The 14,809-nt window shown below is 40.3% G+C and overlaps 1 protein-coding gene across 1 annotated transcript in view; it reads right to left on the reverse strand.

The window, feature by feature from the left end:
* The window catches only part of MGAT4D (MGAT4 family member D), a 327,531-nt gene that overhangs the window by 22,026 nt on the left and 290,696 nt on the right, over positions 1-14,809 (reverse strand). Inside the window, exon 12 of the mRNA XM_082243787.1 lies at positions 6,739-6,817. Coding sequence (XP_082099913.1) covers positions 6,739-6,817 — 79 coding nt within the window. The remainder of the gene's footprint in view (positions 1-6,738; positions 6,818-14,809) is intronic.

Below are 14,809 nucleotides of genomic sequence, written 5' to 3' on the forward strand. Positions count from 1 at the left end.
TTGTGATCCAGGAAGCCCCGCAGGCTAGGCACCAGCTGCTGGCAATCATGCCAATTAAAGGTATTACTTAAACTCCTATATCCCCTCCTTTTGTCCACACTTTTCAAACCGTGCTGGTCGATCCCTATATGTGGAATCTGTGGGTCCCATAAGATACAGGTAATTACAAGCTTCTTATACCCCTACATACGACACTCTGGTGAATATTTCATTGACCCAGGTGTCTATTCTTGGAGGCTCACACCAAGCCCAAGAAACTAATCAAGACTTTATGTCTGTATGATTCTTTCCTTATAGTTGGCCCCCACTGTCAGTTCCTTGGTGCTGCAGCCAACCTTTGGGACTTCAGGTGACCACAAGGACTAGGAAAACGGGGGGCTCCCTTGTGAATCATCCCACAATACAATCTGACACATTAGTCTCCCCTAAGCTTCGGGACATATGGACATCAGTGGCAGTGGATCCACATATGCGGTCAATCAGTTTTGTTTTTAGCTACCCTACAGGCTCTATATGCATGATAAGAATAACCATGTAAGTGCTGTTTTTTTTTTTTTCTTTCTAACTTTTTGAGAAAAAAACATGTAACAATATATGTATTTGTATGATACTAGCACTAGAATACAATAGTCACATGATATATGATGATTATGTGTAATACATATAATAGGCTTAATTATATTGTTGTTTCTATTTGTTAGAATATTTCCAGTGTGAACCGTCCCTGAAGAAGGAAATTGACTTTCCGAAATATATTGGGCTGTAATTCTTACCATCTTACGTTCACGGTTATTTATTCTTGACGCATATAATTTGCCTGTTATGTTTTTAACATTTATGCTCTTATGTTTGTCACTTAATTTTTTGCATAGATCTTTGAATCAGTTTATCTATGTGCCTAAAAAATCCCATACATAGGGGAATTTTCTCTTGCATCCGGAAAGGTGCACCGTCGTGGTGAGGCCTAGTGCGGGACTATTACCTGCTAACGCTCGTAGGCCAGGCTGGGGGGACCATAAGGATCTAGATTATCCAGTGCGAAGCCCCAGCCGGCATTGCTTGTAGATCACCAGAAGGATCCCCCTGAACACTAACTAGCAAAGTGAGTAAAGAGAAATAAAATAAAATATTCTGAAAAGAATTAAAAAACTGAGACCGGAGTCCCAGCAGGAAACCTAGGTTCTATTCCTTCTCTAGGCAGAAACAAACTGGTTTGCTGAGCTGAGTGTGTGTGGGTTATGCCTGTGGGGACGGCCCCGTGGGTATGTACATATAAATCTTTTCCTGCCTAGAAAACTCCTGCAGGGGGCAGCATTACCCATTAAGCTGATGAATATGATGTTGCGTCTGTCAATGGACGATAGAGAAAAAAGGATTGCTGATTGTATGATGGAACGTAATATGTGCGGAATAGGTATGCCAGAGAAAAATATATGCAGGAGGAGAATGCATAGTGCAAGACTGGAGGTAATATGTGCAGAAGAGAAGTACAGAGGATATTCTGGGTAAAAATATGTGCTGAAGAAGAGTGCAGAGGGTATTACAGGGGGAAGGGGGGATTATGATCAGCAGTGGAGTGTGGAAGATTTGACAATGGGCAGTATGTACAGGAAAAAAAAAGGCGGAGGGTAAAACAATGGAGAGTATTTGCTGTGGAGGAGTCCAAAGGTATGACAGGCCAACATGTGCAGAAATGTGTGCAGGATATGACAGCAGTCGGTATGCCAGGAGTGTAGTTTAAAGGGTATGGCAGTGAGCGGAACAGTTACTCTTTTGGCTCACAAATTGCAGTTACAGGCCTTTCCATATCTAGCAACAAAAACACTAGCCATTCAGGTGAATGACAGCAGTGGCGAAATGTGCCCTGTACAGTATTTGACACCTATTTAAAAATCTGAGCAGCAGCAACAGGGGGGGTCAAGCTCTTCAAACAGATGGTTTTACAGAGGAAGGGTAGATGTTAAAATTTAATGTAGCCCTGGAGGTCTCTGCGATCTTGCAGGGAGCCTTAGATCTGTCATATGCCCCGTACACATAGACCGGATATCAGGCGGTATCGGCCAGTTCAATAGAAACCGGCCGACATTCGGCCCATGAACGGGAGACGGTCCGAAAGAAGCGATATTAGGATTATACTTTTTTTCTTGCTTGCCCCTTAAGTGTCATCAAACACTAATCAGTAAATGCTGTATTGCATGCGGTTTATACTCACTCACTATAGGATTTGTTTTCTGTATTCTGCAAAAACCTGGTTGATCTTGCTGTTCTCTATCTCCTCCTATTATATCGGAGAAGCCCATGAGACTACAGAGCTACACATGTGGGCATATACACAGTGACAAATGACAGCCCCCTCCCTCCATGCCCATTAAACCAGCTAAACACAAAGTGGGCAGGATAAGATATCTTGATTGATGAAGGCTTTTTAAAGACAGAGTCTGGAGGGGCATGACACTGTCTGTGACTGGCAGAAATTTGCCCACACTATGCTATTGCCAAAATATAATAAAGATTTAATTTCAAATATATATTTGTATGACAATTCAAAACTGTATTTTATAGTAATTATTTATTTTTACTCTGTATCCCAAAGGCTGTATTTTTTATCTCTCAACTTGATAGTTGCTTTTACAATATGAGTCCATATCATATCGGATCATGCTCTCGTTTCCATCACTGTAAACAAAGACCACACACAAGATGGGTGCTGGTGCTTAAGACTAAAGCTGGGTACACACGATTTTTTTTTTTTTGCTCAGTCAGCGGGCTAAACGAAAGAGAAAAAAAAAATGAACAGAGTGCTGCAGAATTCCTCCTGCTGGGACATTTTTTTTTGACTGCAGCCACTAATTGAGTGAAAATTTTCAAGCAGGTCCGTTCTAACAATCGGCTTCAGTCTACAGGGAGGGCTACTCACAGATGGAAATTTTGATCTGTGTACTGTATAGCAATCTTTAACGGGAGCCTCCTACAGAATGACTGGATCAAGGTAGAGCTGGCAAAAGAACTATCTTCCTCCTTCATGACTAATGATATCTTAACATCTCCCCTATGTCCATCTGGGAGGCACAAAGGTGTCATTAGAGGCATATGCTCTTAAACAATGGTTCAAAAAGGTGCATTGTTCCTACAAATATAAGTTGAACTACCAAAAAATATTTTGCAAACCAAATGTCATATGAAATGTCATATGAAGAGCAACTGTCATATGAAAAGTGATAAAGTGCTAGTGCAAAAAAGAAAAGTGAACTAATCCAGTAAATCAAATATGCATACCATACTCTTGTAATAGATGCAGGAAAACCTGTGAAATAATCTTGCAAAGAACAATAAAGTGCTAATGTAAAGATTATGTACTGTCCCATTAAATCAATGTAGTAATTTTGTGGTGTGCAGCACTGGACACCTTGTGATTATGGCTTACAGCTAGTGAAAACCCAAAATTCAGTATCTAAGAAAATCTGAATATTACATAGGACCAGTAAAAAAAAAAAAAAAAAAAAAAAAAAGAAAGGAGGATTTTAATGCAGAAATGTTGGCTTACTGAAAAGTATGTCCATGTACAGTATAGTATGCGCCCAATACTTGGTTGGGGCTCCTTTTGCATGAATTGCTGCATCAATAAGGCATGGAATTGCTCTGATAGCAGCCTTCAGCTCGTCTGCATTGTTGAGTCTGGCGTCTCATCTTCCTCTTCACAATATCCCTCAGATTCTCTATGGGGTTTAGGTCAGGCAAGTTTGCTGGCCAATCAAGCACAATGATACCATGATCATTAAACCAGGTATTGTTACTTTTGGCAGTGTGGGCAGGTGCCAAGTCCTGCTGGAAAATGAAATCAGCATTTCCATAAAGCTGGTAAACAGAAGGAAGCATGAAGTGCTCTAGAATTTTCCTGGTAAAGGGCTGCGCTGACTTTGGACAGCGGACCAACAGATCATCCTTGGTTACCCAAATCATCCTTGACTGTGGAAACTTTACACTGGACCTCATTCAACTTGGATTCTGTGCCTTTCCATTGATGCAGTAATTCATGCAAAAGAAGCCCGACTAAGTATCGAGTGCATACTATACTGTACATGTATATTACTTTTTAGTAAGCCAACATTTCTGTATTAAAAATCCTTTTTTTTTTTTGGTCTAATGTAATATTCTAATTTTCTGAGATACTGAAATTTGGGTTTTTACTAGCTGTAAGCCATAATCATCAACATAAAATTAAAAGAAAGAAATGCTTGAAATATATCACTGTGTGTAAAACAGAGTTTTGCTTTTTGAGTTGATTTACTGAAATAAACTTTTTGATAATATTCTAATTTTAGGAGATGCACCTGTATATTTATAAACTGGTAACCTAGATATCTCATGGATTTACATGATCCATGCTTTCACCCTGTCCTCCATAATCAAGACTTCCTTCCTCAGGTGTGTTGGAAAATGATAGCAGAAATACAAACTGCAGTTGATCCTCCAATCTTGCTCTGGCAAACTATGAAAATAGTACATTCTCTTCTTTCCGTGAGGTCCAGTCGGTCAGACCTTCTGCAGTGCACTACATTTGAAAATATCTAAGGATCCATCCCCCCTCCAGCATGCCTTCTGTATTTCCTACGCCACTCTGCAGCCTCCTTTTTTATTTAGGTGAGAGAAAAACCTTAACCAACAATTCACTCCAGAATAACGGGAATTATGTGTTTTATTTTGCACATAAATCCTATATTTAAAGTAGAATTCAGGAGTCTGGATACATGCGCTGACCAGGTGGTACAAGATACCTGCAAGACTACACTGAATGTTCCTCAAGGCCAACCCTAACTGTTGGAGATGTATAGAATCAGAAGGCTCCCTTTTGCTTGTATTTTGGTCTTGTCAAGAGATGAATGGACTTCTACAAGAACTCACTAAGACAGGCCTAAGTTACAACTAGAGATGGGCTCAGGAGTCTTCGGGATCCTAGTCCTAACACACCTGCCTGATCCCACTAGGAAGCCGACACTGAACACCGCTAATCATAGGCAGGGTGACATTTCCCTCTCCGCAGCTGCACAGATATGCCTGTAAATTACATATCTTCTTAAACACAGTACAGGGCAAAGGCTGAATATTCATAGACCAACTCTGGGTTATAGGCTGGTACCTTTAGGTGATTGGACACTGGCAAAGCCTTTTGAGGACACACTCCATGGGCATCACTTCACTTCATAAATCCTCAATTTTGTAGCAAGCAATGCAGAGTAATACAATTTGAAGGGAGGATGGACTGTGTCCTATACTGTACTCCAAGATATGGAATTTACAGCTAAGTCAAAATTATTTTTACCTTAATCTTGCACTACAGGACACAGGCTGAATGTTCATTGACCATAGGATATCCAATGAATGAGAAGGGTGGGCAACAACTAGACAAAAAAACTGTGCCAATAGGCCAAACAACAGGGGTCAACAGACCCGACTTCCAAATGTCGCTGCAAGAACACTCTGGCCGAAGCTGCCCTCTGGCCGAAGCTGCATTTGCAGAAAACTGGATGTCCAACTTTGAAAAGATATACAAAGAAGAACCTGATGAAGCTGTAGCTCCGACTATGTCCAGGCAGTGAAGAGCAGAGTGCTGGGTGTTGCAGAATAGGGCACAAAGATGGAAGTGCCACGTCTTCATTGAGGTGAAATACTACTACCACCTTAAGAAGGATGGCCTTCGGTGTAGGACTTACTTTGTTTTTGTGAAAGATGATAAATGGCTCCTTGCAAGACAAAGCCTCTAGCTCAGAGGTACATCTGACAGATGTGATAGTAAGCGAATAGGTTAATATTGTGGGAGATCATCTAAGGAGATTATGGGTTCAAAGGGTGGTTTCTGCATGGCAGAATGAACTAGATTAAAGCAAAACTTCACTCTCCCCATCAATATTTATTTATTTTTGGTTTTTTTACAGGTTCTTCTATAAAACGCTGACAATTTACGTCACTGACTGGTTACCACTTCTGTTCTAAACGTGGGGTAGGCAGCAGAGATGAACTTGTCCGGGGAAGTGGTGTAATGCACATACTGTATACTGCATAATTGTTCACTGATAGGTTAATGCATATACACTGCAGACTGTGCATCTAAGTGCACCTGCAGGTGTGGGAAATTGCATGGTGCAAAAGCACCATGTGATTTGTATGCAGCTGTAGTTTTAAAAAAAGGTGCAGGTATCTTGCCCAGTCAAGTGAATAGGCTGGTGTGCCCGTGCAAACGCAGAGGTGTAAACTGAGCCTTAGTACTAAACCTACACACTGTATGGCTCAGTGTGCAATGTCTATGGGGAGAACATCAATAAGCAACTTGTGAGGTTGGAGAGTGTGACTGCAGACGGAGCAGTCTCTGGAAAGAAAGCTGAAGATTGTGTGTGCTGCAGGAAGGAAATAGAGGAAAGACCAGCCAATATCTATGTGCTGGGAGTGGGATCTCACTGAGGGAAAGAATTTGGTTTGCTGGGGAAGTGAGGTCACTGGGGAGATACCAGAAAGTTTGCTGAATTGAACAGAGGCATAATGAGAGTAGAACTTAGAATTTATACAATAAAGGAAGGACATCCATGGCTTAAATGAACTGCAAGTTTTAGTCCCATAATTTCAAAGTACACCTTAGACACCCCACTATAACAGTATTGGAACCTTACAATAACCCTGCACCACATTATTCAACTTAAAATACCTCAAACATTTTATTCACAATATTAGCTATACATTACTAACCTCTGCTGGTAAAGCCTGGACAGTGGTGTTAAACAGCTTGTCACCTGGATGTTCTATGTTTCCACTCCTAAACAGATAACTAAAAAAAAAAAAAAGAAAATATATAGATATATTTCAGTAGGTAGTTTATTCATGTTGTTACTATTTTTCAGTCTACTGGAATCTGGGGGCCATATGTGGATAGTGGTAACCGCTTTCCATTTTTACACTTTGTTCATAAAGTAGACTACAATGTCGTTCAAAGTGTTCTCAACATAACACTGCAGAGAAGGCTTCATTATAGGTGGTCATATGACCTGTCAAGAACATGCGACCAGTCCACTCCTCCAGCCACATGAATGGATCTTCACTTGCTTCAGAGTCTTAAAACAAAGTAGAAAGCACGCCTGTAAAGTGTACAGTTGTGCTTTATAAATTTGCTTGAAGATGTTTTTCCTTGTAAAGCAGCAGTATCGTCACAGCACAGCTAAACCTGAACATGACATGTTTCTTTAAAACAAAACAAAGTACTTTGAAAAAATATCCATAACTCAAGTTGTTCTACTATATAAATATATATATATATATATATATATATATATATATATATATATATATATATATATATATATACACACACACACACACATCTAGGGATGCTCATGTATGCTTAAAATAGGCCTCATGAACAACTTTACTTTTCTGAATGCCATAACTCATGCTTACAAAACACACCTTAAGATGCATATTGTACCCGCATTTAGGCACGTTTAGGTGTATTTAGGCACGTCGAGTGTTTGATCATTAATGAATTAAATTGGTCAAAATATTAGTTAATTCTGGCCACTAGAATGTATTAACGCTCAAACAGGTTTAGACACTTTTACACGTGTTTAGGCACGTTCAGTGGGTTTTCTGCTCTTCAGCTCCTCTCCTGAATGGGCTTTTGAGGTGTTTTTTTTTTTTTTTTCCGCCTGTAAAACACTCTTAATAGACCTTCAAATGCATATATGTGCACATAAGGTTTAACAGGCTGAAAAAAGCCAAACACCCGTAAAAGTGGCTTTTTTTTTTTCTTTTTTAAGCGCAGTGTGTATAAGGTCTTACTTGTTATAATCTATCAGCGTGAAATCACATAACAATGTTTTGACACCACAATGAAATATAATCACAGCCACAAAAGCACAGGACCACACTCTCTATTCAAATGACCTGTGCCATTCAGAAAGGACAAAAAATAACTTGCAATTCTACTATCATTACAACAAAATGGAGATCAAACAAAATGCTGATTTGTTAAACAATTGAATTTACTGGCTTACAGAATAGCCTAAACATCTACACCAAATAGCTACAGTTTTGTGAGCACACTGGGACGAACCCAGCTGTTTGTCCAGAAAAAGCAAAAAATTCAGACGACCTATCCCTCCTAGCAAGAACATGTACATAACTTTAAATTAACATGTAGGTATAAATCTGCTTTAATCCTGTAGTTCTGTAAAGTCCCTGTCATGTATGCTTGAAAAAAACATTCCTTCAACAGGGGTCATTGGTATCAAGTATGTGCAATGTTAGTTCCACAAGTTTGTACATTTGTGTAAAAGACAACAGCGCCATCATCTCATCTTCCACTGGTAGCAGAACTCTTAGAACTTTCCACTGCTCTATTTGAGTAAACCAATCATATAGAGATGGAGTAGAAGGAGAGAGCCAATAACTGGGGAAGAACTTTCCACTGCTCTACGTTATTCATTCTTACAAATACCCCATTACACAAGTCATTTATGTGCACACACACAAGTTCTTCATTTTCATGGACTATTTTAGAAATATTTGCTGAACTTCTAATACCACCTCAGCAAAATGTTTTCTTGTGATTTAAAGTGACACTAAACTGAGTTGGATATAACACTTGTGTATCTGTATCCCAGACTACTTTGGAGTCAGTCCCTGGTATAAATATTGGAACCCACAAAGGGGAGAAATGGGACTTTGGGATACCCTCAAAGTTTGAAAAAAAATAGTATGCTACATACACAGTATCACAAATAGAAGATTAAATATGTTTCATATCATCACTGATGGTGATGGAAGAATGGCGTGAAAACACAATGTCGTCTTTTACACTTATCCAGAGCTCTGACGCATTTCGACCAATTAGGTCTTCTTCAAGGAGATGACTGTCTTGGTGGAGGAAGCTGAATGACTCTCCCTTGATTGTTTAATATTAGAGCCTTTTCATCTTATTTGGATAGATCATGGTTCATTTTCTGTGTTTTTTCCCTTCGCTCTCCTTTTTGTGCAGAGAGGTCTGACTCACTATTTGGACAAAGACTCTCCCTGATGGCAATTATCAATCCAGACATTCAGGATCTTTTTCATGATATAGGCTGATCCTTGTAGATCGCTTGTGCTTTGGGCACATTTACACTATTTGTACAGCACTGCCCAATGTATCTGTGAACCTCCAGCATAATATATTTTTGGTATGAATTATGTGTCTCTTCATGGCTCTAGCCAGCAATCCTCCTGTAAAATAGGTCTCCGAAACTCAGGCCGTTTTCACAACAATGATCCCAAAAGACTGAATTTGGAATCTGATTCTTCTCAAAAGTATGGTGACAGTGATGCTTTAAGACTGCAATCCCTGTGAGGAAGAACTAATTGGTCTAAACGCGTTAGCGCTCTGAATAGGTGTAAAGAACATCATCGTTTTTTCACGCCATTCTTACATTCTCATCAATGGTCATCAGTGAAATGTTATGATATCATGTAACATTTTTAAATTTTAATTTGTGATACTATGTAGCATACTATTCCCCAAGGCTTTATGGGTCTATGGGGTAATTTTTAATGATAGTCTCAATAAATGATTTTATATATTTTTTTTCCCACTTTCATACTGAAGGTATCACAAAGTCCCATTTCTCTCCTTTCTTCCCCTTTGTGGCTTCCAATATTGACACTAAATTGACTTTGTTTAAACAGACTCTTGCCATTGAAGAATGAAAGAATCCGCGCTTATGGACGGGGGATAGGGCTGCAGCCTACCTCAAAATATGGCCCTGAGGCTATATCGGAATATGTGGGTGAGGTGAGGTAAAGTGGCGCTGCCCAATCTAAAGTGCTAAAAAAGTATGAATGTTTCCGTTTAAAGTGATATAGTGTTAATTAAAAGCTTAATTTCAAAAAATTCCTAAAAATGTTCTCCTGCTGGAGTGTGGTAAAGTGTTCCTAGTGCAAATAATAAATAAATTAGTTGTGCCAATAAAACGGGTGTATATAAAGAATGTGAGTGTGTGACAACACACTTAATGTGATGTGTGTATAAACCAATTGTATATGAGTGAGCCGTACAGTAAATCACCACTGTACTAATAGTAAATGACAATAAATCTAACAAAGAAATATATAATAAATAATAGTGCTCATGCTATGAAATAATAGTCCCAAAAGCAGCAAAACCAAAAACAGCAAATCAACAGTCTCTTTCCTGCTGGGTGATTCAGTGATGTGAACAAAGAATATATTCAATAATCGGTGAACAGCAGCAATTTTGGTGACATTGAAGTGCTTCAAAACCTGTTGGGGTGATATGAGTGGTGAGTGAGACACACAGGTGCACCCCTCCAATTGCTCCCGCACTCACCGGATGTATGTACCCCTACAGGGGTAACGAGCCTTATTGCAGCGTGGTCTGTGAGGCTCCTGAGTGAGGGGGAAGGGGGATATCCCCCTGTTGTGCCAAGGTATAGGATCTCCTTATCAGATGAGGTAGGTGATATGTGAAGAAGAATTGCAAATATAGTGACGTACCGTTTAAATTGAATTTTATTTCAAATACATAAAAGCAGGTACTCACATTAAATCGATAGTAACAAGTGTCTGAAGCAGTAGGGGCCGCGAGTCCCTCGCTGGCGGCCGCTTCCGGGACGCTGTGCGCTTCAGCGACCGGATCTGCGCTGCAGTGGGGCGGAAGTGACGTTATCGCGCACGACGCGTTTCGTCAGAGCTGATGTCATCAGGTGCGTGACTCTTGCCATTGTTTTCAGGCTTCTTTTTTTGTCCTCTGCAAGCTCCCTATCCTCCACTGACATACCTCACTGCTAGCGAGCAGTGCCACCATTTCTGGTCACATGCTCTGCTCTATGTGTAAATACAATTCCCATAGCACTGAGGGGGTCTGCACATAGATGTGTAGTCCATCTCGAGGGCATAGGAAAGGGTGACTACCTTCACATACACAATGAAGTCAAGAATTCTTAGAATAGCAGAAAAAAGCTTGCAGTTTGAGAGATGGATCAAAGGAAGAGAGGAACAGTAGGTACATTCTACCTATTTTTAAACATATTGCATTTATTTTTATAAAATCACTTTAAGTAGCATGCAAACCATGGTTTGTAACCAACAGTTTGAAGCGCATACAATCTGTGTAATCAATATCTGTAGCATAAAATGTCTGATTAACCACTTGCCAACCGCCCGCCACAGATATACTGCAGCAGGCTGGCTTGGCTGCGCGAACTGATGTATGGGTAAGTTTGTTCGCGGGAGCGCTCCTGGGGGCGAGCGCCTGCTCCCGCTAGGCAGCGGGGATGGCACCCGAGATAGCTCCCCGCTGAGAGAGGACGGACAGCTGTTGTGATTACAGAGCGCCTCAGATCCTCCTATATAGGATCACAGGTCTCTCCCCCACACAGTTAGAAAACACTCCCCTAGGCTCACACCTAACCCTGGGTTAACCTCTTCTCTGCCAGTGTCATTATTACAGTAACAGTGCATATTTTTAGCACTGATTACTGTAGTAATGTCACTGGTTCCCCCAAAAGTGTCATAAATGTCAGTTAGGGGTCTGCTCTGTCCACTGCAATGTCGCAGTCCCGCTAAAAATCACAGATCGCCATTACTAGTAAAAAAAAAAAAAATAAAATAAAAAAATAAAAATGACAAATCTTTCTCAGTTTGTAGATGCAAAAACTTTTGCGCAAACGAATCAAATATGCTTATTGGGATTTTTACCACCAAAAATATGTATCAGAATACAAATTGGCCTAAAAGGATGAAACAATTAGATTTGTACATTTGGGGGGGGGGGGGGGGTGTGTTATATAGCAGAAAGTGAAAAATATATTTTTTTTTTCCAGAATTGTCACTCTTTTTTTAATTATAGTGCAGAAAAAAAAAATTGCACAGGTGATCAAATACGACTAAAAGAAAACTATTTGTGGGAAAAAAGGACATTAATTTGATTTGGGTACAGCGTTGCACGACCGCGCAATTGTCTGTAAAAGTAATGCAGTGCCGAATTGCAAAAAATGGCCTGGTCATTAAGGGGGCAAATCCTTCTGGTCCAGAAGTGGTTAAATAAAAGATCTATGTGGTTAAAACTATCAACTAAGAATTCAGCAGTTTATGGAATAAAAGCTTCAGTAAGTTTGTGGTTTATCATTCAAGTCAAAACAGAAGAGTTTAGAAGGCAGCTGACCCTTGCTGACTTTCAATTTCTCAACTGCATCAAGAGAAAGAAGGAAGAACGATTCTGGCAAATCTAAACTACAACAGGCTACAAGGGTTCCAGTTTTTTTTTTTTCAGGCAATACTGTGAATTGGAGGAAACACAGCCAGTGACACACAGGCTTTTAGGACTATCCCAGTGGGTTGGCACAACAGTGGTGCATCCTGGGATATGTTATAAAAGCCAGGGGAACATATGGCAGGGTGTCTTTGGGCGGAAAGCCAGGTCCCAGGAGGAGGGTGACGGCTGTCTCTCCTCCTGTCTGTATAGAAGGTGGTCACAGGCGGTCGGCCTAGTGAGCCAGAAGTGTGGTGCTGAGCCAGGAGGTCCATTGGATACGGACGAGTGGAGCTGAAGGCAGAGTAACCTTGGGAAAAACAGTGTCCGTGAGTACCGGGAAGCTTTCCAGGGGTCTGCCCAGGAAGGGGACCACTCCAGTGGAGAGTCAGTGGACAGGAGCTAGCACGCACAGAAAGTGAGAAAGGGGGTGCCAAGTTAGGACCCTGAAGAGGAACTAATTCAGGATCACATTAATTATCTTCACTTCAGTGGCAAGGTCAAGCAGCGGCCTTGCTGCACACAGTACAGTCAGTTGTCCTCAAGGTTTGTGCATAGTTCATAGTTGGCGTAGCCCACTCATCCCTTCTCCCATCCCAGTTCTAAAATATAACACAAAAATCAAATCCCCTGGACAGTTCATTGTCTGAGCCAAGTGTCTAAAGTGATAAGTTTTACAGACTGTTGCTACGGGTAACCCAGGGAAATCCATAAAGTGCAATTCTCAGCAGCCCACTAGGGGGCAGTGCTATATATATATATATATATATATATATATATATATATATATACACACAACGTTTATATGGGTTGACACGGATCTATCTGTTCTAAAGTGCAACTAAAGTTAAAACTTTATTCTTTGTTGGTTTTGGATAGTGTGTTCGGAGTGTAGAAGGTTTAGAACACCTGTTAGTCCGTATTGCTGTCTGTGCCCCCGTTAGGGAAAATTTCCCCCTCTTTTTTGTTTACCATTATCATCGAAAGTAAAAGAAAATCCCACATTTTGGGTTGACATCAGAACACTAATAGAGCGGAAATCTTCCAATGGGGACACTAGTTTTGGTGACACATGAATTCCCTCTCATTTCCTGTTTTGGCTATGAAACAGAAAATGAAGGGACATCTCCCCAATGGGGCACAGATGGCAAAAATAAACTGATGGGGTTAGAACTAGTGATGGGCTCGGGCGTGTTAGAATCAAGCCTGCCAGGAAGCCGTCCATGCACACCGCAAATTATAGGCAGCGAGGCATTTCCCGACCGACATCTGCACATACACACACTGCCTTTGAATAGCAGTGTGCAGTACCGGCTTCCTGGTGGGCTTGATAAGAACACGCCTGGGCCCATCACTAGTTATAACCCTCCCTTACTCTATCCAAAATGAAAAAAAGTTTTGCCTTTAGTTACACCTTAATGTTTTTAACCACTTCAGGAATGCTCACCACACCACAGTTATACTGCGGCAGGGCAGTCATCAATACACACTAATCATTATACATTTAGAGATTTTTTTTTTTTTTTTTACCAAAGACAAGTAGCAGCATACATTTTGGCCTAAATTTATAGAGTTTTTTTTATTTTTTATTATTTGATATGTTTTATAGCAGAAAGATAAAACTTTCAGTCCCTTTTTATTTATATTGCAAAAAAATAAAAAACCCAGGAGGTAATCAAATACCACCAAAAGAAAGCTCTATTTCTGTGAAAAAAATTATATAAATTTGTTTGGGTACAGCGCTGCATGACCGCATAATTACCAGTTAAAGTAGCGCAGTGCTAAACAGCAAAAAAAAAAAACGAGTAGAAGGGGTTAAACTGCACTAGAATACAGCAGCACATAGAGAAAGTTCAAGCAAACATAAGGAGAGCATACAAACATTCAGTGTGTCCCTGGTGGGAAATTAACTCTGTAGCACACTGCTTGGAAGCATTTACACTAACCACACGGCCCATATTGATGGATAGCTACAGAAATGTAACCATGTTACCCCACTAAGTAACACCATCTTCCTAAACTGAACAACTAGAAACTGGACAGATGAGATATACTATCCAGCTATTATAACATTATGGTATGGGTCAGCTTTATCCCTAACAAAACAAATGCTTAAATAAATAGGTAATAAAGGAGGGAAGGAGAGTATAGACAGGAGCCAGCTCACCATGGGGGAAAGCAACTGCTATACAAGCTTTTTCAAGCTGTCTGTGTTCGGCCAAGAACAATTGGGCAAGACAGTCTTACCTTATTTCAGTGCATTACTAGGTTTAGCAGCAGGCATAGGAGTCTATGGATTGTATAGGAAAGTTGGAGAAGGGGCAGCAGCAATAAAAGGAGAGAAAAGTGAAGGAGAATGCAAAATTCTAATAAATAAAAAAGGCACCATGTGTGAGGAAGGCAGAAATTGAGAAAGTACTCAGTAATTTACTAAATATCTATCGTTATGAGACTGGCAAATTGAAGGAAAGAAAAAAGATGAAATTCAGTAGGTGAGCGTGTGCCACATACAGTATATGA

The sequence above is a fragment of the Pelophylax lessonae genome (assembly GCF_965119305.1).
Source record: "Pelophylax lessonae genome assembly, chromosome: 1".
NCBI classification, from domain to species: Eukaryota; Metazoa; Chordata; class Amphibia; order Anura; family Ranidae; genus Pelophylax; species Pelophylax lessonae.